Below are 24,207 nucleotides of genomic sequence, written 5' to 3'. Positions count from 1 at the left end.
TAATTCCATCTAAACATTGATAACTTATAATTTTTGCAAAAATTCTCATTAAAAAAGAGACGTAAGATAGTAGAAGTCTTATAACCAAACATTACAAAAATAAAGTAGGAAATAAAAATAGCAAGTCCTCATATAAGCTATGAAAAATGAGATATCAAACATATAAACTAGAAAATACGAGCGGCTCACGAGCTTTTCCAGCCGAACATACTAAAGCTCAAGCTTGGCTTGTTTCTTAAACGAGCGAGCTTCGGCTTGGCTTGTTTGTTTTCGAGCCGAGCTTAAACGAACCAAGCTCGAGCCGAACTCGATACGAACTCGAGCTGTATCGAGCCGATTTACAGCCCTAGATAGACATTAGTAAGTCAGCACAATATTAAAGCTAGCTAGACTTTGTTAAATTTCAAGTTCTGCTCAAGAGTCAAGACCCCTTGTTCTCTTTTAGCTTGATACTTTTTTTTTCGAGTAAAACTTGATGCAATGAGTGTGCATTAAATGTATATATCTGTGATAGCCTACTTAAGTTTTTGAAATTTAGTGATTTTTGACATGATATCAGAAATTTATTTACAAAGAGTTTGGATTCAAAGTGTTGGCCCGTTTCTAGGGCAAATTTACCTGGATTATGTCAAAGTTGTTTGGGAAACTCCACTTAAATATGAACAAATATGGAATTCCAATTTAGGATCACAGCCCATTCTGATGGATCACTCTAGAAAGTCACTTTCACACATGGCCCCATGTCAACAAAACTGTCTGCTTCCACAGACGTGTATGGTGCATGCGACTGTCAGGACACGTATTCAATGCTCCCTGCCACGTATTCCCAATGTCCCATGTACGTGTCAAACTCAAAACCCCTATATAGCCCCATTATATAAAAATGTTGCACCACCACAACAGAGTATAGATCATCAGTAGGCAACCCTCTTGCATGCTCTGCCGTTTGGTTTCCTCATCTTCAAGAGCCCTAACATTAAGCAGATCATCATCAGCTTTTTCTTGGTGTCCTCCCAAAACCCACCTTGAAAGTCTCTGGAAACAACACTGTCCAGCAACTTCCCTGCAGAAGAGTACTACTCTGAAAGTGTGTAGCAGAAATATGGCTTCGGATGGCAAGAAGCAATTCCCTCCTCAAAAGCAAGGAAGCCAACCTGGGAAAGAGCATGCCATGAACCCTAATCCTCAGTTCACAAACCCAGATTACAAACCCTCCAATAAGCTCCAAGTATTATAAATTATATGATATACTATTCCAACTCAATTTGGTTAAATGTTTTCTTGTGTTGGTATTGTGCTTATGTCTACATATCAGCACAATACAAACATAGTAGAGGATCCAAACTCTAACAATATGTAACTTCATATTGGCTGCTTAGTTTGAATTAATTTTCATGCATGCAGAATTGATACTGATTAACGGTTAAGTACTTCTCTGCAGGGGAAGGTGGCTTTAGTGACAGGTGGGGACTCGGGGATTGGGCGAGCAGTGTGCATTCACTTTGCCCAAGAGGGTGCAACCGTGGCCTTCACATATGTGAAGGGTCACGAGGACAAGGACGCACATGACACACTCCAATTGATCAAAGAGAACAAGAGTCCTCAATCCAAGGAACCCATTGCAATAGCAGCGGATCTGGGTTTTGACGAAAATTGCAAGCGAGTTGTGGAGGAGGTGGCCAAGGCATTTGGCCGCATTGATGTTCTGGTCAACAATGCGGCCGAGCAGTACAAGGCAACCTCTGTGGAAGAGATTGATGAGTCCCGTCTGGAGAGGGTGTTCAGAACTAATATCTTTGCTTATTTCTTCATGGCCAGGTGAATAAAACACAAATAATTTTTATAAAATAAAAAATTAGTCAATGTGTGTTAATCTCGTTGATGATCATGGTGCGAAATTGTGATTAATGCTAGGCATGCTTTGAAGCACATGAAAGAAGGTAGCAGCATAATTTGCACAACATCAGTTGTGGCGTACAAGGGGAACCCCAAGCTGCTTGATTATACAGCAACCAAGGGTGCCATTGTGGCATTCATCAGAGGACTCGCACTTGAGCTAGTAAACAAAGGCATCCGTGTCAATGGTGTAGCTCCAGGACCCATATGGACCCCACTGATACCGGCATCTTTCAATGAGGAAGAGACTGCGGAGTTTGGCTCTGAAGTGCCAATGCAGCGAGCTGGGCAGCCCTTTGAGGTTGCGCCATCCTATGTCTTCCTTGCTTCCAATGCTTTCTCTTCTTATATAACTGGCCAAGTTCTCCATCCTAATGGTAATGATCTGCTATTAATCTGATGCATACGTTTTCCTAGTGTTTATGCTGTATATTTACTAACTTTACTTTCTTTTTGGCAAATTATTGTTTGATTTTGCAGGTGGGGTTATAGTAAATGCTTAATGGGTTTGTGAAGTTGTCTTTTGGCTGGTGGCTTTTTGTGTTTTGAGTCATAATATATACTAGCTAGTACTATTTCTATGCAAGGGTAAGAGTTGTATATGTGTGGGTTTGTACTTTGTATATGTCTGCTGTATCTAGCTCAGTTAGAGCACTTCTGTTGTGAAATGTGTGTATGAAGTTCATACATATGTTGGAGTACCTTTTGCTAATAAAATATGAAGTTATATGCAGGACTTGCAAACTTGAATGTTACACCTGATTATTGAACATTTATTTCTAATATCATGACTGACACGAAGTCCTGATAATGAAAACACAAAAAAAAAAAAAACAAAAAAAAAAAAAAAAGCCTGAGTGTTCCGTCAAAAAATTGTGAAGACGAAATTTACTCGGATTTAAATGCAGAATACAACAGAGTAACTAATTTACAGACAACAAAGAGCGCAGCGTATTCTATCAGTCAACAATGGAGCTTAGATCTTACTCATCACTGCACTGTCAAGGTCAGGATGAACCCCCAAAGCAAATTTCAGCACCATTTCCACCAATGGCAGCAGTCAAGCAATGGAAGCCACAGGACTCCAATTCAGAAGTTACTTTGTCAACAACAGTTCCTGATAGCACTGATTCATGTGGTTAAGGGAACATTGTATAGAATGTGAAACTGGAGAAGACCAATGACCACACATGAGAAATGTATTGAAGAATTTTAGGCAAGCTAGTCTACTTAGGCTTCATATAGTGAAGAATTTAGGCAAGATAGGTTACTTTAAGCAACATCTGCCTATCTAGGACACACGCATATGAGGGTAGAAAAAGGAAACTATGGCATTCATCATAAAATTTGAAGATAAGAAACTAGGAAAAGATGAATAACAAGAAATAAGAACTTCAAGAGTATAGTAAGTAATAACTAAAACTAAAATAAAAGGAATCATGAAAAGGATACAGTTTGGCAACAGCGTCAGAACACAACCTCCACCCCCAGCTCCTGTCAATTTGGAAGCTAACTTGTATTTCAGTGTTGTCCGAAGAACGGTTTCAATTGAAGCATGACTGACCCCCATACATTGAAGCAAACCTTGATTCATTTCCATTAACTCTTCTATTTTCTCTTCCTTCTCAGTTATGGAGATATCATCAGGAGCCGGTGATTGGATAATAGTAGCCAATTCATTGCTTATGGAATCAACTGCATTAAACACAGAGCCCATAGCATCTGGATGCCTTAAGGACCTCTCTGTAACACCAGCAACTAAGGCCTTTGTGTTCCTCCCAACTTTTGTGTTAGTGATAAGCATTTTGAGTGGCATATTTGATTTGATGCGTGTCAAACTACCTGATCTAAACTTGATCATATTTCCTGTTGCATGAGAATTTCATGTTACAAAATAAAATGAAGTAAAACCCTTGCATTACACAGATAATGAAACTAAATAATCCATCGTTTACATATGGACTTAACAAAATGTCAAAAGATGTTAAGTATTATCCCATGTTTCTGATATTCTCAGCACCTATCCTTTATTCATCAGTGGGTCTCTGGTTTATGATCGATTAAATGGTGGCTATTCTACCCTTTTCTACTCAGTTGGTCTCTAGTCTATGATTAAAGAAATGGAGTTCCTTTATACAAAATGTGGGAAGAAGGGGGAGGGGAAGAAGTGGAGAGGTATAAAGTATCTGAAACCTGATACTCTTGTGCATATTTCAATACCTCATAAGTTACTCCAGTATCAACCTGAATCACTATAATTTTAGGTGATTCAATTACCTACTTACAAGGAGACTGGTGACAAGCAGCTAGAAACTTAAAATTTCAAAATTGCATTAGTTCTCTTTTGATAAGTTCCCTTGGACTCAAAAGAGAGTTCCTATAAAGAACTTCAAGATACCATGTGGGTCTAGTAGGAATTTTTTTCAGGGGTACTAGCAAGGACTAATGAAGTAGTTCCTTCAGATTCATAGAGGTAGATGAACCTCTTTGTGAATGAAAAAATGTGGCTTAGACTGCATTGACAAACTTCCCATTCACCAGTGGCTTTTTAACATCATAACAAAATCTTTCACATTTATCCAGACAAACTATTATCTATTTCATTCCAGGAACTTTAGAATTCGAAAATCCTAGGCAAGAAGATGGGAAAAAGAAGAAGACGAGAGATTGTCTGGCAGTCACAAAATAACATACCATATGTGCTAACTGTGTTGTCAATTCCAGATGGCTTTCCATGCATGATCTTTTCACCTTCGAAAGCCCATTTGTTCAGCAATTCAAGTTCACTTTCCCCAAAATTTAACCACCCCTGGTGGCCTAAATCCAGACTTACAGAATCTGAGAAAGCAAGAAGAGCAGCTGAGAGTGCAACACAAAGTGCAGCAGATGAACCCAGGCCTGAACCCATTGGAAGTTCTGAAGTGATAACAACTGTAGCAGGCTTAAATCTGATACATAAAGAGAAAAGAATCAGAAATTAAGAAAATAACAATAGATAGTCAAGAAATCAAACTAGTCAACTCTACAAACAAATAACAGGTACATACCCTTGGATAGATGAATAAAGCCGAAGAAAAGCCAACACTCCAGCAGCAAGCCCAATTTTCGCTTCTGGGATGTTTAGATCTTCAACTAAAGCAGCAAGTGATTTAATCAACTCCGTTGAACATGAGGTTGGGACTGATGAGTTGGGACAATCTATTCCAGATAGTGCTTCTTTAATTCTACCAATTGGCCATGAAAAATCTAATCCAATATCCTTGAGCTGGAGTCTTAGCGTATCATCAATATCTATCAATAAAAGCCAAAAACATCAGTGAACACATTTGTTTGATATCAAATTGAACTCTGCAAATTGAACTCATAGAAAGAGACAGGCTAACAAAGTCATCCACAATATAGATTTTCTTAGAATCACAAAAGGGTTTCTTTAATATCACTTTTGCCGTGGCATGACACCATCACAAAGCTTAAGCAAACCCATGAACCCAATCACAAGAGAAGTTTCAGATACAGTATCTCTACCAAGTTCAGCTCACAGAAAACAAGACAATAATTTGGGTATGGTGGGGGGAGAGAAACACTGTGAACAGAACTAAAAGGGTATCTTCCAAATAGCATTACAATCATAACCCAAATCCAAATCAATTCCAAAAGCACCCCAAACGCACTAAATCTAGAGTAAAACAACGACATCAAAAGAATAAATAAAAAAATGAAAAAGAAACCCAATAGAGAAAGAGAGAGATAGAGCGTACCAGAAGGATCGGGAAAGCGAAGAGAGACATAGGTATACAGGTCAATGGAGGAAGCAACGGCCGTAGATCCATGAACAACAGCATGTTCACCAGAGAGTATGATTTTCCCAGGAGCTCTAGCTTTCACTTCCATTGTTTCTTTTTTTTGGTGTCTGTTTTGCTTAAAATTAGTTGAATTGAATCTGAAATTTAATTGGAAATATCGAAGCTGCTGGTTTGTTTGATTTGTAGAGTCTCTGAGAATGAGTGTGTGTTATGTCAGTTAAATGTGAGAATTTATTGATCCATTATTGTTGGAATGGTCCTATTTAGGCTGCTGCTACCCAAGACAGTTGGCCCTATTATACTTTATAACAACCAACATTGCTCTGATTCATTTTTTTTGTTTTTTGTTTTTCATGTTTTTGTTTTGACCATGCAGGGGGTGGCGCGTGGATACGACTTGCGGGGACCAGAGTTCCTGAGTTGGTGAAGGAAGGCGATAGTATAAATTAAAAAAGAACGTGTTTATGGATTTTCTAGCAAAACAATTCGTCCCATAATTTATCAACTCCAAATTGTTTTTCAATAGCAAATGCTCTTGCATCCAATTTCAATTTTCCCTACTCTTTAATCAAAAAAAGAAAAATAGCAAATGAAAAATTAGACTACAATGTCCATGAAATTAGTTTTGCCTCTTGATGACTAGAGAGAGTTAGAGAGATTAGAGATTTTTGCGTCTACTTAATGTATTGTATCAGATTTTTATGTACGACTCAATAAAAATTTTTGTATGTACAAAGAATTTTCTTTGAGTGGAGCCAATTTGAAGCATATATACACATTACACACTGATATATAAGAAAAAACAAAACAAAGTGTAAATGGGGCGTGCTTTGCACGAGTGTAAGTGGCGATTGGGTTTTGGGATGGTGCGCCACTCAGAGAGTGATGGGGGCGTTTTATAGAAAACGGCTTTGAGGTCAAAAGTCCAAGATATCAATGATCAAGTTGTCATATTTGAACACATTTGTTTACACTAAACACAGTAGTAGTGTACAGACTACTGCTTTGAATAATTGAATTTGAAGAGCGCCCACTGTTCTTTACCTTACCTACCTTCTTCGTTGACCACAGCCCAGAAGCCCACCTTTCTACTCAAATCACATCCCTTTCACTTACAAATTCTTTTGTACTATTTTATTTCAAACTACCCCATAACACAACATTACTCATGTGCAAGTATATGTAGTACATACACCATTTTATACATAAGCTGTTCTGCACAAGATAGTATATGAAAATGTGACCATAAAAGTTTAATAGCTTCACAATTGGCTAATTGGTCAAGCTCAAATGAGTTTGCAAAAGGAATGAGTTCTAGCTGTTTACTAGTAACTTATTCATGAATCATCACAAAGATGAAAGCAGGAAATATCCTGTACACCTTAGAACTTACACTGATCTATTAGGAAGAGATCAGAGTTTTTGCAACTCACATTGTAAACAATCTCTAGTTTCCAACTTGTTCTTTGAGAGTGCCATAAAGAGTCTCAACAAGATTGAGCAGGAACCCATCTGAGCCATGTTTCGCCAACAAGGAAACTGCCACTGGTAGGTTATCATACAGGCCTAGTGGTATGCTCACCTGTAAATATGTAGAAACAAATTACAAGCTTTCCCAAGGTACTTGCTGCAATTGAGAGAGATAGAGATAAAAAACCTGGCAGAATCCAGATACTCCGGCTATGGATAGCAAGCTAAAAGCCCTGGCACGAAAGGTTTCCAGTGTAGTAGGATCTGTCTGTAGTTTTGGTGGAGCCCCTGGAACTGTGGGAATTGCGAGGACACCGAAATCCTAAGAGTAAATTAAGCTGATGGGTTATATATTCATTAGTGATAATATATATCTCCATTTCTTCTGCCAAAAGTTGCTTTTAAGAGAAAAAGGAAGGTAGATGCAAGGTCATTTCTTCCATTAAATTATTTCAAAAATAATAAGTTGTAATAAAATGACAGACTGTGAGTCTCTCTACTCTAACCAGTCTGAAAATTTTGAGGAAAAATGAACAATATTATTCATTTGGTGCTTCAGAAACAAGACAATTGAAATGATATGGGAAATTCCTCATTTTGAGTTGGAACAAATCCACACTTTGTGTTTGATATGGCATCTAAAGAAAACAGGATGAACCAGATTCTTTAAAGTTAAAATTAATCAAAGCTTTACAGCATGGTATGGACAGTCTCATACAGTCATACTCTCATCCTTCTGGAAAACATGTTTGAGAGTGAGTGAGAGAGAGAGAGAGAGAGAGAGAGAGAGAGAGAGAGTACCCCAAGAAGGTCAGTAAGAGCAGCACGTAATTCAGTCTTCACAGAGTGACAGACATCCATGCTTTCATCCGTTGTCCTAACAGCTTCCCATACTCGTTCTGATATCCCTGGACCTAAATCAGGTCTGACTGTACTGACCCATTCACCATGGTTGTTCTTGAATTCATACCTATGCTCTCAATGATAAATTCAGAACTCAACACCAAAGATAAATCAAATTTCATTAATCAAGATCCAGAAACTATCAGTTATATTCAAGTCCATTAAAATCAGCACCTTTGAAGTAAACGCATGGCACTTGATAGGGCTGCCAAGGATGGTATATTGTACTCTCGCCCTGCATTTCCTTCACTCAAAAAGGAGCTCAAGCTTGGAACTTTGTCCTTGACAAAGGTCCCAAGGTTAGCATGCTTTATAAGATGACCTGCATTAGTAGATGCAATAAGTGAGCTAAAACAAAATGCTTCTAGCTAGACCTAAAGCAGATTAATAAGATCAATTCACTTACCCCCAAATAACTTCTCAATTGAGTTAACAAGTACTTGCTTCACTCGATTGCTTGGAATGCTTGAAAGCTGGAAACAGTCTTCTGCAATGATCAACTGAGTGGGTATGACAGGATCAGCATCAGGCAATGGCAGTAGAACTCGTCCTACTCTATTCAAAATCACAGGATCCCTAGAAAACCATCCTAGATCAGAAGTTGGTGTCAAAAGGATAGTTTTCAATTGCAAGAGTGCAACATATTATAAAGCTCTTATCTTGCAACTACAGATAGATCATATTATAAGGATAACAAAACCATGGATCTAATAACTATACCTATACTGCGATTAAAGAGTTAGCTGGTTGCAAGAAATAGAAGCAAAGAGAGGTTTTTCCAAGATATTAAATTGAGGGAAGCATAAAACAGAACAAATTTTTGTCACAACTAAAAATGTCTGGAACATCTTCCAAGCCAGTCTGCAATATAAAAAATTGTTAACTTCTTACCCACAGTATCAAAACTTTGTGCCATAGGAATAACTCCAGAAGTAGAAATGACACCATGAGAAGGCCGAAACCCAAAAATTCCACAATATGAAGCAGGAACTCTTACACTTCCTCCAGTGTCAGTTCCTGAAAAAAGTGAGGTTCTTGTGTTTCAACATCAAGAAGCAAGAAACACAAAAAATCATACAATACAGAATAACTTACCTAAGGAAAAATCTGCAAGGTCTGCACCTACTACAACAGCAGATCCACTAGAAGAGCCTCCAGGCACCCTATCTGGTGCACATGGATTTACGGGTGTACCATAATGTTTGTTCTCTCCATTTATACTGCCAAAAATCATGATGTGAAATTTAAGGGCCTTTTATGCCAAGTTGCAAAACTAACAGCCTTCAACCATTAAGGTAGTTTTTTTTTTTTTTTTTTTTTTTTTTTTTTCATATTTTTGATATTAAGGTAGCTTTTGATATTAAGCATATGCAAGACTGAAAAAAGGGTAAGGTATTTTACACTAACCTGTATGCCATTTCATCCATGACAGTTTTACCAATACATGTGGCACCTCCCCTTAAGATTGCCAAAACAGCTGGAGCTGTTGATTCAGCAGCTGGGTGAGTCCTTGCCCAATCAGGGTTTCCAAACCCAGTCACATATCCAGCCACATCAAATCTGCTTCCAAGTAGGAATTTAAGTGGGAAAAAAAGTGTTAGCTTTGCACAGATACCCACATGAAAAGATTGCACACTGAACCCGGTACCTGAAGTTCATGAATATGGTTTCACAACACACATAAAAAAGCACACAAAGCATATAGGTACAACTGTGCAAGTACAACCTAATAGCTAAAAATTGATTTATTAGTTTGTACAAGCACAAGAACAATCACACAAACACAGAAACACAGAAACAAAATGGTTTCCTCAAGAATAGTGATTGGTCCCAGAATCTGAAATTGGAAAATAAGCATGAAAGCAGATGAAATAAGTATATGACGCTATAAATTTTGAAGCACCCATCAAATTAAAGAGTGATATATTGAGGAAATTGTAAGATATTAATTGAACTACGACAGTCCATGTATAGAGTGCAGAGTGGCTCACTGACATGTCTTTGACAGCAAAGGTGAGGCCACTCAAGGGAAGATCATGTGATGAAGAGTGTGGTTGCAGAAGGAATTTCTCCATGAAAGCTCCATAATCTGAGTTTATCACCATCTCTGCCACTGCTCCCTCAGACAAGCAAGTGATATCCAATCCAATCCAATGCCACATTTGCAAAACATAACGCCTAAGGGTCGTTGTAATTCTATCACAATGACGATATTATCCCTAAAGTTTTGTGTTTTGAACTTTTGATAAGTTGATCGTGTAAGCTTAGTGAGGGCAAGGTTGGAATTGCAGATGATTATTATCCTTTGGAAACCAAAATTTCGGCATGGAAGGATAAAATTTAAAAAATTATAAAAAATAAAAAAATAATAATAATAATCCTGGGTGCACTACATTTATTATTTTTGGTCGGACACTACATTTATTAATCACATTCGTTCAGTTATTGAAATCTCATTTTTTTGAGAAATGTAATTAACAATATTTTAATATGTTCTGTAAATGGGTGCAAGAAAAACTTAAAGAGTATGTCATATTTGTGGACCAAATCTGGTGTTTATTCATATGTTTTACTTGAAAGATTTGTAACTACAATGGACATTTCGAAGTTGCACAGTTTGATGAAGTCTAAACTGCTTGATGACCATGCTACCCTTTTATTTTATGTGTCTATAGGGGACACTTGGTAAGCAATAACGTCATAATTGAATTATATCATGGTCTAAATGTCAATGTAGTCCTCAAACAAGTGATAGGACAAGAAAAAGACAAGAAGAAACTAATGGAAAAGATGGGAGCTCAGACTCTTCATTTTTCAAGTATAACTTCCACCTTGATTACACAGTGCTTATCATAGAAAACAAGAATTCAAGTGATACTTCCATACATATGCAAATGAAACTTTCAATCACTGCAGTCCAAGTCATCAAAAATATACAAGTAAGGGATCACAGGTCTGTGTTCGGCAAGTTCTCCTCCTGCAGCCTCTGTAGTTACTCCAGGAGCACTCCAACCCAAGCGCTGCATGCACACAGCATCGTATGCTTCGATGTTGAAACCAGACGCAAGAAATAGTTCTACCTCATTTACAAAGCGGTCAGTTCTTGCTGCTAGGAAAGGCTTTGCTGCATCAGAGATCGATTCTCGAAATTCTCTTTGTTTTGTTTCAGGTGTTTTCGTTTGACCTTTTTGCTCATCCCTGAAAAGTGCAGGGTTCAGGCAAGTTGAGACACGGTAAGAGATTATTGGAACTTTGCAGGTTTTGGAGCCTTTAAATATCATAACACTTTTCACATCTCATCCAAAAAAACTCAAAATAAGGGAACTAAATTGTGAACATCAATGTATTACTTCACATGATCAACTCATATTTCAATTGAAGATCCAAACAGTAACAAATTTCACCTCATCAGGGATGAATCAAACATTCCAAGTATGTGGTGCATGATGATGTCCACATCTTCTTCCTACAAGCAGCCAAAAAAAGCAAATTAGTTATAAAATGTCACCTGAAATTTATTATTAGGGATTTTCAGCTATGGCATTCATCGGTTAGGATATATACCACATGCATGGTTTATGATTTAGCCAATTACCCTAGGATGTTAAAACATGTCCCAGTCACTAAGATAGAAAATTCACACAAGAAGAATTCCAGACCTGCATCAGAGCTTGGATTTCCCTTCTCAACCAACTTTGGAGCCAACATTTTGGCTGAAGATACTTACGGGACTTCCAATACCGTGATACATCAAATATGTCATTTAAGAAACCTGAATGAAAACAAAATTAACAGTAAGACATATATGCAGGTGATAGTGATTGTCAGGTAATAAAATAACAAACAAAGCAACCAATTATTTAATGACAAGCAGCACAAGACCTGGTTCAGTATAATAACACTGTAATCTATACTTGTGAGCTTGTGTTAAGATAAAGCTGCAGATACCATTAAACAAAGAAACATAAGTAAATTATATATACAACAAAGACACGAGACGGAGAGAAAAAGAAACAACAGAGGGATACCTATCCCCTGAATCCTGATTGATGTAATGCCGTTGAAAAGAACCTCCATCATATCCATGTATTATCGAAAAGTTTTCTGTCTGCAACAATGCACTGAAAATCAGCACTATGACTAAATTTAAAAGTGATACTAGGCGCTAGGGTAGTCAGAAGTTTTTCGCAGCATACGCTTTCCTTGTTTGAAATGCTTTAAAATTTAAAACTAATCCAGAAGTCAAAGAAAGAAAATAAAAAACAAAAAAACAAAAAAAAACAAGACCAAAGAAAAAGGAAATAGAAAAAACAATAAATGAAATCGAAAATCGATAAATGGATTGCCATATGAACAAATTGACCTTACACAGAGGACACTTTACAGAAGAAGGCGGGCAAGAGTGCTTGTTGGCAACAACTTTGGTCCAATGTAAAATGCAGTTGTAACAAAACTTATCTGCAACACAAAATTGGTGGATTCCTAAGGTTCAATAGATGAGAAAAGATATTACTGGTTTTATTAAGCATTATATCTTATAAAACTATAGGAATTAGGAAACATAATAATGAAATGAATCATGTCAAATTCACAGTTAGAAAGCTGTTCAACACAAATTGAACATCTAATAATAAGTGATACCCATACAGGATAGCTGTTGAGTTCTACCAAGATATATTATACGAATCCTTAATTACTGAAGCACACAAAAAGAAAGCTCTAATAGTAATAGCAAAAATTCATTGCAACTACAGAAATTTTTTTCACCAATTCGGGCTCTTTAAGACCCTTTCAGATTCTGGGAGAAACCCAATTCATGAAACTCAAAAGAAAGACCAGACATAACACCGAATCAACAATACTAATCTGCTAATTACAAAAACTGGGTCTTTTCGTTTTTTTTTTTTCCTTACAGTTTTCTCAGCAACCAAACAGAAACTGAGAGAGACAAAGGGAACGTACGGAAACATTTGTCGAGGTAAGAATCTTGAACTACGGGTCCGAGGCAGATGGGACAAGGATCCGAGTTCTCCGAAGAAGAAGAGCTGCTACTCTTCGCCTCCATTGTCTTCAGTCTTCAATTCTCCATAATCATCTAATTGTTATAACGACGTCGTAAAATGTCGTTTCAATGCTGGAAAAAGTCGAAAGACTACCAAGGGAAAACGACGGTAATAAATATGTAGTATATTTCTTTTTCTCATTGTGAAATGCACCGTGTGGTATGTCGTTTTGATCTAAGAATTAGGCCCGTCAGTACGTGACACACATGCACACATTCACAACACTCTGTCACACTCCATGTGTCTCGTTACTAACCCACTTTTGTAACCAAATGACTAAGAAGTGAGTTGGTAATTATTGTTCAAGGGTTTTTTTTTTTTTTAAATGAATTATTGTTCAAGTTTATCAGTGATTTCTTATAGCTCTAATTATTAAGAGCATTTACCGTACACTTGAGATCCCGTATTCGAATTTTTTTTTTAATCATTTGATAATAAATGGCAGACCAATCAAATAAGGTGAAAACCTCAAACAATTAATAAGACTATCATAAAAAATTTATGAGTATTGATTGGGGAAAATATAAATTATAGTTGTAGCTATATTGTCGTCATCCTTTAGTTGTTAAGACCATTTACCGTATACTTAAGATCTCATATTCGAATCATCTCCATAATCGTTTGATAAGAAAAGTGAACAAATCAAATAAGGGGAAAAACTCATAAAATTAATAGGACTTTCACAATTTATGAGTACAGTTCAGCACAAGTACATAGTAAATTGAAGACATTGCATAAGCTTTCCTATGAAAGATGTAAGCAACAGTTGTATCAAATCAAAAGTTGAGTATGGCACAAAATATTCATGTTTTTCTCTCTTCCCTCTCAAATTCTTAAGCTGTGCAAGTCCAGCCTTGGAACACACAAAACTGAAAACTCAAGCCTGTCAATGGCATTGCTACGAGACCATCGAAATCCGATCTGTTGACCATAGTTGAGGTTCCTCTTCCTTACAATTTGTCGAAAAGGCTCGATGGAATAAGCAAACTCTTCCCTTGCTTTATTCAAATCACAACAAAGTTGCTCACCACCCTTCAATGCTGGACTAGAACGAGATGAGTTTTCCTTGCTTGACTCCTCATCAAAAAAAGGAGTTGGTTCAAACCAAAAGGACTCTTTCTTGGCCAACTTTACCTTGTAAGTTTCACAAGTATCAACATCATAGATTGAAATTTCAATAGGAATCCAAGCGTCCAAAGCTTTGCGGCTTGTCTCACTCATTTTCTCTAAAATATGCTCTTCAAGTCCCTTTGAGGGTGATATCTTGAGGCTGTCCCAACGCATGTGATCTGTGGAGAGTCTGATCTTAAATGGCCAATAATTGCTAGTTTCTGCAGCACTTCTACACACCCCTTTGCCTTTACTTTCTTCGTCTGCCATTACAATTTGAGCCTTCAACTTCCTTTCGCTGTGAAAATAGATTGAAAGTGAGAAGCTAGAAATGGAGAAAACTTCAGTGTTTTTCCTTGTATAATTTTATAAGGTATTCTCATTAATTAAGTGTATTTCCATAGCTTGCCTCTTTGGTTAGTGCCAAAAAATTTAATTAATATCCAACTATTGTCCCAACGAGCCCTTTGTCTATTATGTGTCAGAAATTTGTAAGCCCTGAATTTATGGAAGGCAGTAAGGCACAGTGTGCTGCTCTGGCAGGCTATTGAAATTGTGATTCTGCCAACTAGAACTATTCTGGTTCAGCTTATACGTTTCTTTCCTCATTAATTTGTCACATCTAGCCAAATATGGATGATGAACTATTTCTTTGATGTTTCTCTGTCATTTTTGTGCATTCTTCTTGAGACTTGAGTTGTTCGCGGGGCTTGTTGAGCTGTGTTAAAAATTGTGTAAATCAAATACAATTGTCCCACATCGAATAGATGTCTATCATTGGGTATGTGCCGAATAAAATTTTAAGCTTCACGGAAGCATTTTGAGATAAAACCCCACAGTTCGGAGGCTTGTCAATGTTGGTCAAAGCTGAGCAATCTGTTTTGGTTCTTTTTCTTTTTCTTTTTCAACAAAAGAAAGCTGGTGCCAGTGTAATTTGCCTCCTCGATCCCTTCTTGTAAATATACTGGAAGGAACATGAAAGGTCAAGCTTGATGTGATTGGTATGGAGGATAAGAGTACATAGCCATCAGTCACCATTTAAACAAAAACTGAGAATTTATAATGGGGAAACAGAGTTCAATGTTCAGATATAGACATCTCAGGGTCCTATATTTCAACCATAATGACTAAGAGCTTGCCAAGTTAGTAGTGAATTAAATTTACTGAATATAGAAATAAACTATAAAAGATATGTTATGTCAATGTTGTCATACAATGTCCTGCCTTTGAAGTCAGCCGTGACCTTACTATTTACTAAAATAGGTCAGGCCTCAAGGTGCTATGAAGATTGAATAGCATACAAATTTCTTAATGTAAGCCAATAAATAAAGACAATTATTATTCCACTGGCATAGAAGTTCTGAATTCTGAAGTTCTCTTCTAATTAATACATCCTTTCAGTTGGTTTTGAAGCTTTATTTTACACATTTGCAAATCATTGAGTTGCACCCTCATTGTCTCAACCTCTTTTGTCATCAAGTTCATTTCCTTGTGGGAATTCATCCATCCCTTCCCTAAACCTTTATTTACTCTGACAATGGCCTGAGTCTTTGTTCTTCGGTAAGTAGATCCGATAGATGTCATAGACCTTGTCATATTTACTTGTTCAAGAAGGATAAATCGTGTTGTCATCTTCAGGAGCAACCGATCATTCTTCATTACGTGCTCACGTGCTTCTTGTGACAGTCTATGAAATTCCAGGGATCCACACAGACTCATTCTTTCTTCTTCTGTTAAGTTAGGGTGTGCCTGAAAGAAAATAATAAGCTACTTAATTGTAAAAATAATTGCATTTTCTTCTGTGTGATATTAAAACTGGAAGAGAAGAAAATTGTATACCTTGAGGTACATGTCAATGGCTCTATAAAGATTGTCATCACAGTACCGAGCATCCTTTGGCAATGCTTCTACAAGTGAATGGAAATTGTTCACCTTAAGGTTCTCATCCCTTGCAACCAGTGTAAGATAACCATCCACCAACCTTCCAACAGCGAACATTTTTGGCGTCGGACTACTCAGTACCAATGAAACATAAGATACCACCACCCTTTCAACAACACCCACATCATAGACACCATCTCTGTTTCCATAATTCTTAACCAAGAGATCTGGAGCACGACATTGATCCAACATGGAAGCTATTCTTCCTCCAAGCATATTCAATAATTCGGAGTTTATTTTTGTCATGAATCCCAGCTTAAGAAGGTGAAGTATAAAATTGCAAGTGACTGAATTCTCCTCTGCAGGCAGTGCCTTCACCAAGCACTCCGTTGTAACTCTTAGTAATTCGCAGGTCATACTTTGAAGTCCAGAGGTGACTCGTGAAAGCCATTTAATAGTCCAATGAGCCATGCATGATCCTACAAGGTCTGCTCTCATCCCTTTACCTTTTAGGGATTGAACCACTTCAATAAAATGATCTATTCGTAGGGATGAGACATCTTCAAACCACCAATTATCAACTGTATCTTCAAATTTTGACTTCTCTGCATTATTTGGTGAAATATTGAAGCACTGCATATCATCATCTTCAGAACTAAATGCTTTAAGGTTTGTGCAGGCCTTCCAAGCAATGGCTTCTGAGCTTCTTTTTGAGATTTTTAACTTATTGGCCCATGAAGAAATGGGTTCACAGCTATTCAAAATTCGAAATGTGTCTTTCCATGATGAAAATATCAAAAAGCTTAAAAATGTCTCAGTTTTGGATATGAGATTTCCTTGTTCGAAATCATCGATCATTTCCAAGAAATGTGCAGCACAATATAGTGGAGCAACGTTGGAAGCTGTTAGATCAACCTTCCGACCATAACAGAAGTTCACTACTAGTTCAAACATTGTTGCTCCACCTGGAAGATTGTCTATGTGGATTTTGAGGCCAGGATCTCTCTCTCCATTACTTCTCTGGAATACTAGTCTATTCAAGTATCCACTTCTCGTGACCATCTGGAGCTGAAGACCAGAGGACCATAAGTTATATGGACATGACATCTCATTTTCTTAATTGAAAATTTCTATCCAGTTTTTGAGTTTACATATTTTGATATGAGACATGCCATGCAGACACCAGAGATAAAACCTAAGAGAAATTCCATATACATAAGAGACAATATAGGGAAGATGGGGTGGAAATACTCAGATAATGATTGTGCCAGAATTCCAAAGGTATTACTACAATTCTTGGTAAACTAATTTCCTGCAATTAAAGAAAAAATTTCTTGACAAAGTAATATGTATTTCAAATGCAGATCCTGATATTTGCTAGAGTCAATTTTGTGGGTTTCATATAACTATAAAAGTCATGCTCTTAGAGATGTCTTTCAGTGTAGGAGCATACCTTGTGCAAGTGAAAGTTGGAATCTCCAACTTGTATGATCAAATCACTTGCCACTTTTGTCCGGACAAACCTGCAAGAGTAAAATGATAACTGCCTGAACATACATACATCCGGACTACAAGGACACTCTTTGGCAAACAAGTAAAGACCACAAGTGGAGAGAAAGAGGTACCAATTCTGATTTCTTCTCTCTAAACTTTCAGCAACCATGTTGGCATTGGCTGGAGAAATGACACACTGGTTACGCCTCCCACCAGATACCGAACAATGAGCAAGATATTCTCTGTCAACATTTTTCATACCTCTGGTAGGCATGTCATGTCCAGGGAAGACAGACCTATACATTTTTCCTTCAAAGTATGAACAGATGAAAAGGAATTATTCTCCCTAAACAACTATAGGCTCTGGCATCTTATGAAGGACATAAGCAATCTGAACTTGAAGTATTGGGTCTCAAGTGGTTACCATTAAGAGGGTTGGTTGCCTTTTTCCATCTCATGTCATTTTAAGCATAGGTGTATAGTGTGGACATATTGAAGCCAACAGCATGAAAATGTATGTCCTACAATCTCATCCACTAGAGGAACCCTGAAGCACATTTGACATTTCTCTATCAGCATCACCTTAACCATTCAGCAATAAATTCACCCCCAAAGCCGCCACGAATATGCCCTCTCCATGATGATTTGTTTTGTTACTGCCTTACTGGGTGGTAACAAAACAAGGAGAGAAACCTAAAGAATCCCTTGACAAATGAATTAAAACTCTGGCCCCAGTTTCTGTGGAAAGCTCTAAATTCATGCATTTAGGCTTGAATGAGGACTTATCTTCCATTAGGATTAATAAGTTCATGTCTCCTTTGGTTAGATAGTTTGTTTGAATTTCACTTCTAACAAACACCAGAGGTGCTTGACCAATAAAAGACAGTCAACCTTTAAGCTACAAAGTATTTGTCTGAGAAAGTTTAGGAAGTGCATATGTAGAAAGGACTTACCTACCAAGATGAACCAAATTATAATAAGGCAGTCCAACTTATCCTTGATCAGACAACAAACAACCACTTCATAAGATGATAATCTCAATGCGAATATGCAGGACTAGAGAACATCACTTAACTCAAATATGGAATTAAGCAGCACAACCCACCCTAAAATTGCTTTGAAATTTTAATCAACCATGAAATTAGATTACATACCAGAGGTAAGGAACCTCCATCTACTTCATGTCTAGCACTTGAAGCATTTGTGAAACCGAAAAATCACCCAAAGGAGTTTATTCCACATAAACTAAAGGTGGTCTCTCTCAAAATTGTAATCCAATGGAGCCCTCAACCAGTGTGCGTGGACCGGGACCACTATGCACGTGTTTTAGTGTCAAACTGGGTAATACTATGTGTCAAACTGGTATGACACATAGTATGTGTTTTAGTACGTGTGTGAATACATTAAGTTTCACCTTCCATCTAACCTCCTTTGCAAACTCCATATTAAGTTTCTTATAGAGGCCAGTTAGCGATGTCTTCTATTATCCTGAGGTTAGCAATGCTATAATACAAATCGATATTGATGCCACCGAAATTATTAATGTATATATGATGGAGATGATACATTTGAGTACTCTCTCCCTTCACCAGTCTTAGAAGATCGAGAACATCTGCACTTTGAATTTGCAACAAGCTCTCTCATCATCAGGAAAGATTAATCTCACAACTTTGCACTTATACTCAGTATTAAGCTGGATGATTTTACCTAACAAAGCATCAAAATTAGATCAGATAACCACTGAATCTGACTCTGGAGTTGTCATAAATAATATCAAGAGCCAAAATTAAAAGGCTTTATTGGGAAAATCTGATTCTGGCCTTTGGTGAAAGAATTTCGTGATCTTTCTTACGGTAGTGCGTGACGCAGCAAGAAAATAGGAAAGCCTCAAATACAAGAATACAGCTGGAATCCACCATATATATATATTGAGAAAAGTCTCAAAGATTTTATTATAAGACTAAATTAAGATAATAAAATACACAGCAACTATGCCTTTATGTAGGCATCAAATCCTATATTATGATGACTACAATGTGTATATTTGTAATTTGATACTTGAAGAAATTTCTAATATGGCATGGCCTAGAAATTAAAATCAACATATAGTTTAGGTTGAGAGACTTTAGCTCCACTTCTTAATACTAGTGAAGAAGCGTAACAATGTAACATTAATTTTGTCCATAGACTTTAGCTCAGATACCAAACCTACAAACCAGAAGAAGAAAAAGGAGGAATTAATGCTAGCAATACAATTGACGGACGTGGCTCTGAAACTGGCTGCCCCAGGTTTTAAAAACCAGCAGATACCAAATTTAACAAGGCTCTTAATTAGGTTTAAATACAAAGCTGACACATTCTTATACTTTCCTTTGTATATATTTTTTTTGGTGAGATACTTTCCTATATATTTTACCCGGCCCGTTTGCTACACTTATAAATACTGGTGATCGAACAGCACAGATCGAACACCTACATTACCTACAGCCTACACCTAAATAGTGGTGAACATGCAACACAGAGAGAACACCTAGCTAGCCTACATTACCCACACTGGCAATCACTGTAATGTGTATAATATGTACACTCATCATGTGGCCTCAAGCTGGTGCTTTTGATTTTTTATCAGTTTGTGTTACAATACCAAACTGGTTCCTTCTTTTTGGTCAAAAAAAAAAAAGACAGCAGTTTGGTATTGCAACACAAACTGGTAGAAATCAAAAGCCTTAGCTTGAGGCAACATGATGAGTGTACATATTATACACATTACAGTGATTGCCATTGTGGGTAATGTAGGCAGCTAGGTGTTCTCTCTGTGTTGCACCGGCTTGAGGCCACATGATGAGTGTACAATACCGAACTATTGTCTGTGTTCACAATAATTAAGTGCGCGGTAACATCTTCTGATGTCTTTACAATTCACAGTTTATGACCATCGAATTACAAAGGCGGGGGACCTAGCTGGTACAAAGCAAGCTGACCAAACCAAGGTATGTAGATATATAATAGTTTCACTAATAATATATAATGAAGTTAATAATTTGATTAATCTTTTGTTTTTCTAATTTTCATTGATCAGTTGAAGACTTGAAGGCCACGGAGCAACAAGTGGCTCCAATATGGCCAAATTTACTGGCTGGCCACACAGGCATGTGTTTCTGGATTCTTGAGTGGACAGCCCATGGGTCAGTACACCCTGTTCAGTTGTTTGTTTAATGGTTTGGTTTTCCTTAGTAATTTCACCTGTTTACTACTTTGCTTTGGTCTTTACTCTTTACCATGCCTTTAAGATTAACGAATAGTAAACACCTTGTCAGCACGCCACTAGATACGGTTGAAAAAAGCCCATATTTCAGTTGGGCTCATAAAATCATTTGATGAAGCCTATCTGCCAAACTGATGGCCCATGTCATTGGTAATCCTACCTTTTCATCTATATATGGTAATCTTGCTTCGACTATTTCATGTTTACTGCGGCCATTGAAGGGGATCAAGCTTGCTTTATGCAACTTTTGTCATGAAATACAAATCCATCAAAAAACCAGTCCAGTCCAGTCCTAGGTGGACAACTTATTCAACTTAGCACAGGAGGCAATCAGAAGGAAAACAAAAACGATTCAAGACAGAGTCCTAGCAGGACAGGTATGGATTCAGGTGAACTCGATCGCTTGAACATATCTGAATTCAAAAGGAACATGAAATGCCAAACAGATCAAACGTTTTGTAATGTCCCCTTTACAAAGTTTCCCAAGTGTGATCTCAATTAAAACCACGAGGAGAATCTCTATATGAAGTTATCAACTGCAACTCAATCAATTGAAACAAATTTTGACAAGCAACAAAGGAAAGAAAAAAAAAAAGCATCAAAAGTTAACAAATGGCTAAACTTAACTACCCAAGTACGCAACAAAAATAGTCAACAAGTGAAACAATAGTTGCATTACAACATACAGGTTCTTATCATATGACAAGAAAGGTAGGAAAATCATCAATAAATACTTGCTAAAGCAGTGAAAACGATAGGTTTATTCATAATAATTTTTTTTTTAACTAAAAGGGAGTAAGGAAAAATCAGTTCACAACCTGCACTGTCACCAACCATATGGTTTTATAGTGAAGAGTCTACGAGAGGTAAGAAACTAGATTTTGAGCATAAAAGGTAAGAAATTGCATTATAATTACAAAACCAGAGTTTTGTTTAACACGTTCAGATCACCACTTTGCTTTCTCAGCTTTCAGTCACAAGCCGGGCAAAACAAAAACGAAGCAACTTACACTTCTTCACTTCCATGGTGCAGCCACTAATGATCTGATGGTGACTGCTGCTGGTCTGGTGCCTGTGGCCACATTTGCTGAGCCATGTAGGGGTGAGACTGTTGAGCATACATAGCCGGGTCCATCATAGGCTTACCCATGATCATCCCAGGAGCCCCAACCTGAGGCGCATGCTGTGGTGGCATATAGCAGTATGGAAGTGCATCAGCAGGCCCCCCAACAGGAACTGTTCCCCTTGGAATTGAAGCAAGGACTTCATCTTTCAGATCCTCTCTTGGCACAATGTCAACCAAGAAATCAAAGATATCAGTCCTGGTGATTGCAGCTGCAATGTCATTCTTCTGAAGCGTCCTCCGTTTATTCTCTTCTGTGTGATTCCAAGATCGCAAAGTCAATTCCAAGATGAACATTTCACATGCCCTGGCAAATATTACAGGTGCCTCAGCTGATATCATTCTCACATCCTCATCAGCCTTCATAATCTTCTTGATCCTTGCTAAGGGAAGGCTATGGTTCTTGAAATCAGTTACCTTCTCAATTTCTTGATACTGATTTGCCCAAAAAGTTTGCAGCTGTTGCTGAAGTTGTTGCTGTTGCTGCTGGTGGATATGCTGATAAGCAAGTTGGTGCTGTGCAAGCTGAGCTCCAGCAGATTGACTAGTAGATTGAATGGCTCCGACTGGTGTGCCAACTGACCCAGGATTTGGGCTCCCAACCATTTGATTATGCTGATACGGGTTAGTACCATATGTCAATTGAGCTCCACTACCTACCATCCCCATCAATTGGGGTTGGCCATGCCCTTGCTGTTCCATCCTGATTGAAGTAAACAACAGAAAAGAAATATGCTTTAGAAACCTACAATATACTCCTCAAATATCAAAGGATCATCTTTTTACACAATGGAATTATAAATAAAGACCAATCCATTTGTTTCGTGGCACATAATAAATCTAACAGTCATTTGAAATTTCTTCTTGTTCTTTCTTTTTTTCTTTTCCCTTCTATATATGATCACAGAATATTCATTCATTCAAATCTCTCCATGGATGTATACACTAAACAAGTGTAAGAATGAGTAGGCATAACCTCCAAGCTGCCAAACTCATCAATTCACTGAATGAAGGGTCTAAATGCTATCTCTCACAACTAAACATCTTCAGCAAATCAACTAGATTGAAATTCCACCATCTGGATACTAGTCAAAGTAGTATCTGCCTAACAGAAAACAATACTTTGTTTTACTTTAGAAATTATTCTACCACCCAGCTTAATAATATGTTAAAAAAAAAAAAAAAAAAACACAAAAAAGAAAAGAAAGAGTAAAGACACAAAAGGTGAAAGAAGAAGAAAGAGTAAAAACACAGAAAAGGAGAATAATAATATTATAAAACAATTAACAAATAAAATTCCAGCACCAAACGCTTCAAGCATGATCATTCAATTAGGCAAAACAGAATTATAGCCAATAACAAAACCACAATTTGATCTCAAACAAACACCATATAAAAAGGAAGAAAAAACCCATATCAGAAAATCAAAATGTTATATAGAAAGAGACCAAAGATCACCCATTTGACAATCCTAAGACCAAGCCACCACACAAAAGCAAAAACACACATAAACACACAGATATATCTAAAGAAAGAGAGTGTGTGCGTATTTTGGTACCTTTTCCAAACAGGTGGTGCTCTGCTACGCAAGATTGATTGAGGACCTGAAAAAGAAAGCAAATTCTCTCAGAAAAAGGAAGAAAGATCCATCTGGGCAATGAGAGAACTATTGGGTCTGAAAGTTTTATTCTGGTTTTTTTTTCTCGTATTGGAAAATTTTCGTACAGGGAAAGATCCAGTTTTCGGGCGTAGAATTCTGGCTTTGCAACCAGAGACTTGGTTGGTTTCTTTTCTTTATTCTGAAAACGAAAACTTTTTTCTTTTTTTCGTAATGATTAAGGCTCGCATACAAACCTACAAGAAACAAAGCAAGCGAGAGTTCGATTCTGACTTAACATTGTCAGAACCTTGAACTTTTATGGGAGTTTTTCTTTCTGACGGTTTTGCCCTTTTTGGAAGTTGATATTTACTGTAGGGGCAGGACAATTTCCGTAGGGGTGTCTGGAGAACATCACACGTTTGGAACTATGATATCTTGTTGGATCCTGATCATTGATTGCTTTTTCATTTTTTGGATTGCTTTTTTTTCTCTACTTTTTCATTTGATTTTAATTTTAGTCTTGTATTATAAATTTAATAATCTGTTAGCGAAAGAAAAAAATAAATTTGTAACGTTTTTAATAATTCTTAATTTGTAAT

General features: G+C 37.2%; 6 protein-coding genes across 9 annotated transcripts; 1 reads left to right on the top strand and 5 right to left on the bottom strand.

Moving 5' to 3' along the window:
• The first annotated feature begins 934 nt into the window (after positions 1–934).
• On the top strand, positions 935–2,501 carry LOC147280995 (NAD(P)-binding Rossmann-fold superfamily protein). The gene is made up of 4 exons (XM_086247648.1): positions 935–1,228; positions 1,442–1,818; positions 1,915–2,273; positions 2,377–2,501. The coding sequence occupies exons 1-4, from the start codon at positions 935–937 to the stop codon at positions 2,397–2,399; spliced, it is 1,053 nt and encodes a 350-aa protein (XP_086103774.1). The 3' UTR covers positions 2,400–2,501.
• Positions 2,502–2,633: 132 nt separating this feature from the next.
• MK (mevalonate kinase) lies at positions 2,634–5,963 on the bottom strand. The gene is made up of 5 exons (XM_086247647.1): positions 5,655–5,963; positions 4,944–5,187; positions 4,591–4,844; positions 3,349–3,762; positions 2,634–3,022 (listed from the first exon to the last, which is right to left on the bottom strand). The coding sequence occupies exons 1-5, from the start codon at positions 5,785–5,787 to the stop codon at positions 2,904–2,906; spliced, it is 1,164 nt and encodes a 387-aa protein (XP_086103773.1). The 5' UTR covers positions 5,788–5,963; the 3' UTR covers positions 2,634–2,903.
• Positions 5,964–6,880: 917 nt separating this feature from the next.
• AMI1 (amidase 1) lies at positions 6,881–10,226 on the bottom strand. Its single transcript, XM_086247479.1, has 9 exons — positions 10,068–10,226; positions 9,480–9,632; positions 9,168–9,292; positions 8,964–9,089; positions 8,479–8,661; positions 8,247–8,394; positions 7,971–8,139; positions 7,357–7,491; positions 6,881–7,281 (listed from the first exon to the last, which is right to left on the bottom strand). Exons 1-9 carry the CDS (start codon positions 10,175–10,177, stop codon positions 7,147–7,149), a joined length of 1,284 nt encoding a protein of 427 aa, XP_086103605.1. The 5' UTR covers positions 10,178–10,226; the 3' UTR covers positions 6,881–7,146.
• Positions 10,227–10,929: 703 nt separating this feature from the next.
• On the bottom strand, positions 10,930–13,166 carry LOC147280992 (RING/U-box superfamily protein). The gene is made up of 7 exons (XM_086247480.1): positions 13,035–13,166; positions 12,436–12,530; positions 12,101–12,180; positions 11,955–12,010; positions 11,732–11,844; positions 11,477–11,538; positions 10,930–11,270 (listed from the first exon to the last, which is right to left on the bottom strand). Exons 1-7 carry the CDS (start codon positions 13,135–13,137, stop codon positions 10,976–10,978), a joined length of 804 nt encoding a protein of 267 aa, XP_086103606.1. The 5' UTR covers positions 13,138–13,166; the 3' UTR covers positions 10,930–10,975.
• Positions 13,167–15,438: 2,272 nt separating this feature from the next.
• LOC147280991 (root phototropism protein 3-like) lies at positions 15,439–18,795 on the bottom strand. Of its 3 annotated transcripts, none has more exons than XM_086247590.1 (6): positions 18,574–18,795; positions 18,045–18,167; positions 17,752–17,929; positions 17,580–17,649; positions 16,085–17,194; positions 15,439–15,994 (listed from the first exon to the last, which is right to left on the bottom strand). In XM_086247590.1, exons 2-6 carry the CDS (start codon positions 18,076–18,078, stop codon positions 15,626–15,628), a joined length of 1,761 nt encoding a protein of 586 aa, XP_086103716.1. In that variant the 5' UTR covers positions 18,079–18,167; positions 18,574–18,795; the 3' UTR covers positions 15,439–15,625. The 3 variants fall into 3 exon arrangements, with proteins under 3 accessions (XP_086103716.1, XP_086103717.1, XP_086103715.1); XM_086247591.1 differs by having other exon boundaries at positions 18,775–18,791; XM_086247589.1 differs by having other exon boundaries at positions 18,045–18,795.
• Positions 18,796–21,623: 2,828 nt separating this feature from the next.
• On the bottom strand, positions 21,624–23,936 carry NF-YC9 (nuclear factor Y, subunit C9). Of its 2 annotated transcripts, none has more exons than XM_086246516.1 (3): positions 23,863–23,936; positions 23,567–23,612; positions 21,624–22,711 (listed from the first exon to the last, which is right to left on the bottom strand). In XM_086246516.1, the coding sequence occupies exon 3, from the start codon at positions 22,708–22,710 to the stop codon at positions 21,922–21,924; it is 789 nt and encodes a 262-aa protein (XP_086102642.1). In that variant the 5' UTR covers position 22,711; positions 23,567–23,612; positions 23,863–23,936; the 3' UTR covers positions 21,624–21,921. The 2 variants fall into 2 exon arrangements, with proteins under 2 accessions (XP_086102642.1, XP_086102641.1); XM_086246515.1 differs by having other exon boundaries at positions 23,734–23,867.
• Between the last annotated feature and the right edge of the window lie 271 nt (positions 23,937–24,207).

Source organism: Dryas octopetala, chromosome 6 (assembly GCF_963921425.1).
Source record: "Dryas octopetala chromosome 6, drDryOcto1.1, whole genome shotgun sequence".
In the NCBI taxonomy this organism is placed as follows: Eukaryota; Viridiplantae; Streptophyta; class Magnoliopsida; order Rosales; family Rosaceae; genus Dryas; species Dryas octopetala.
This window is presented reverse-complemented; position numbering and strand designations above follow the sequence as displayed.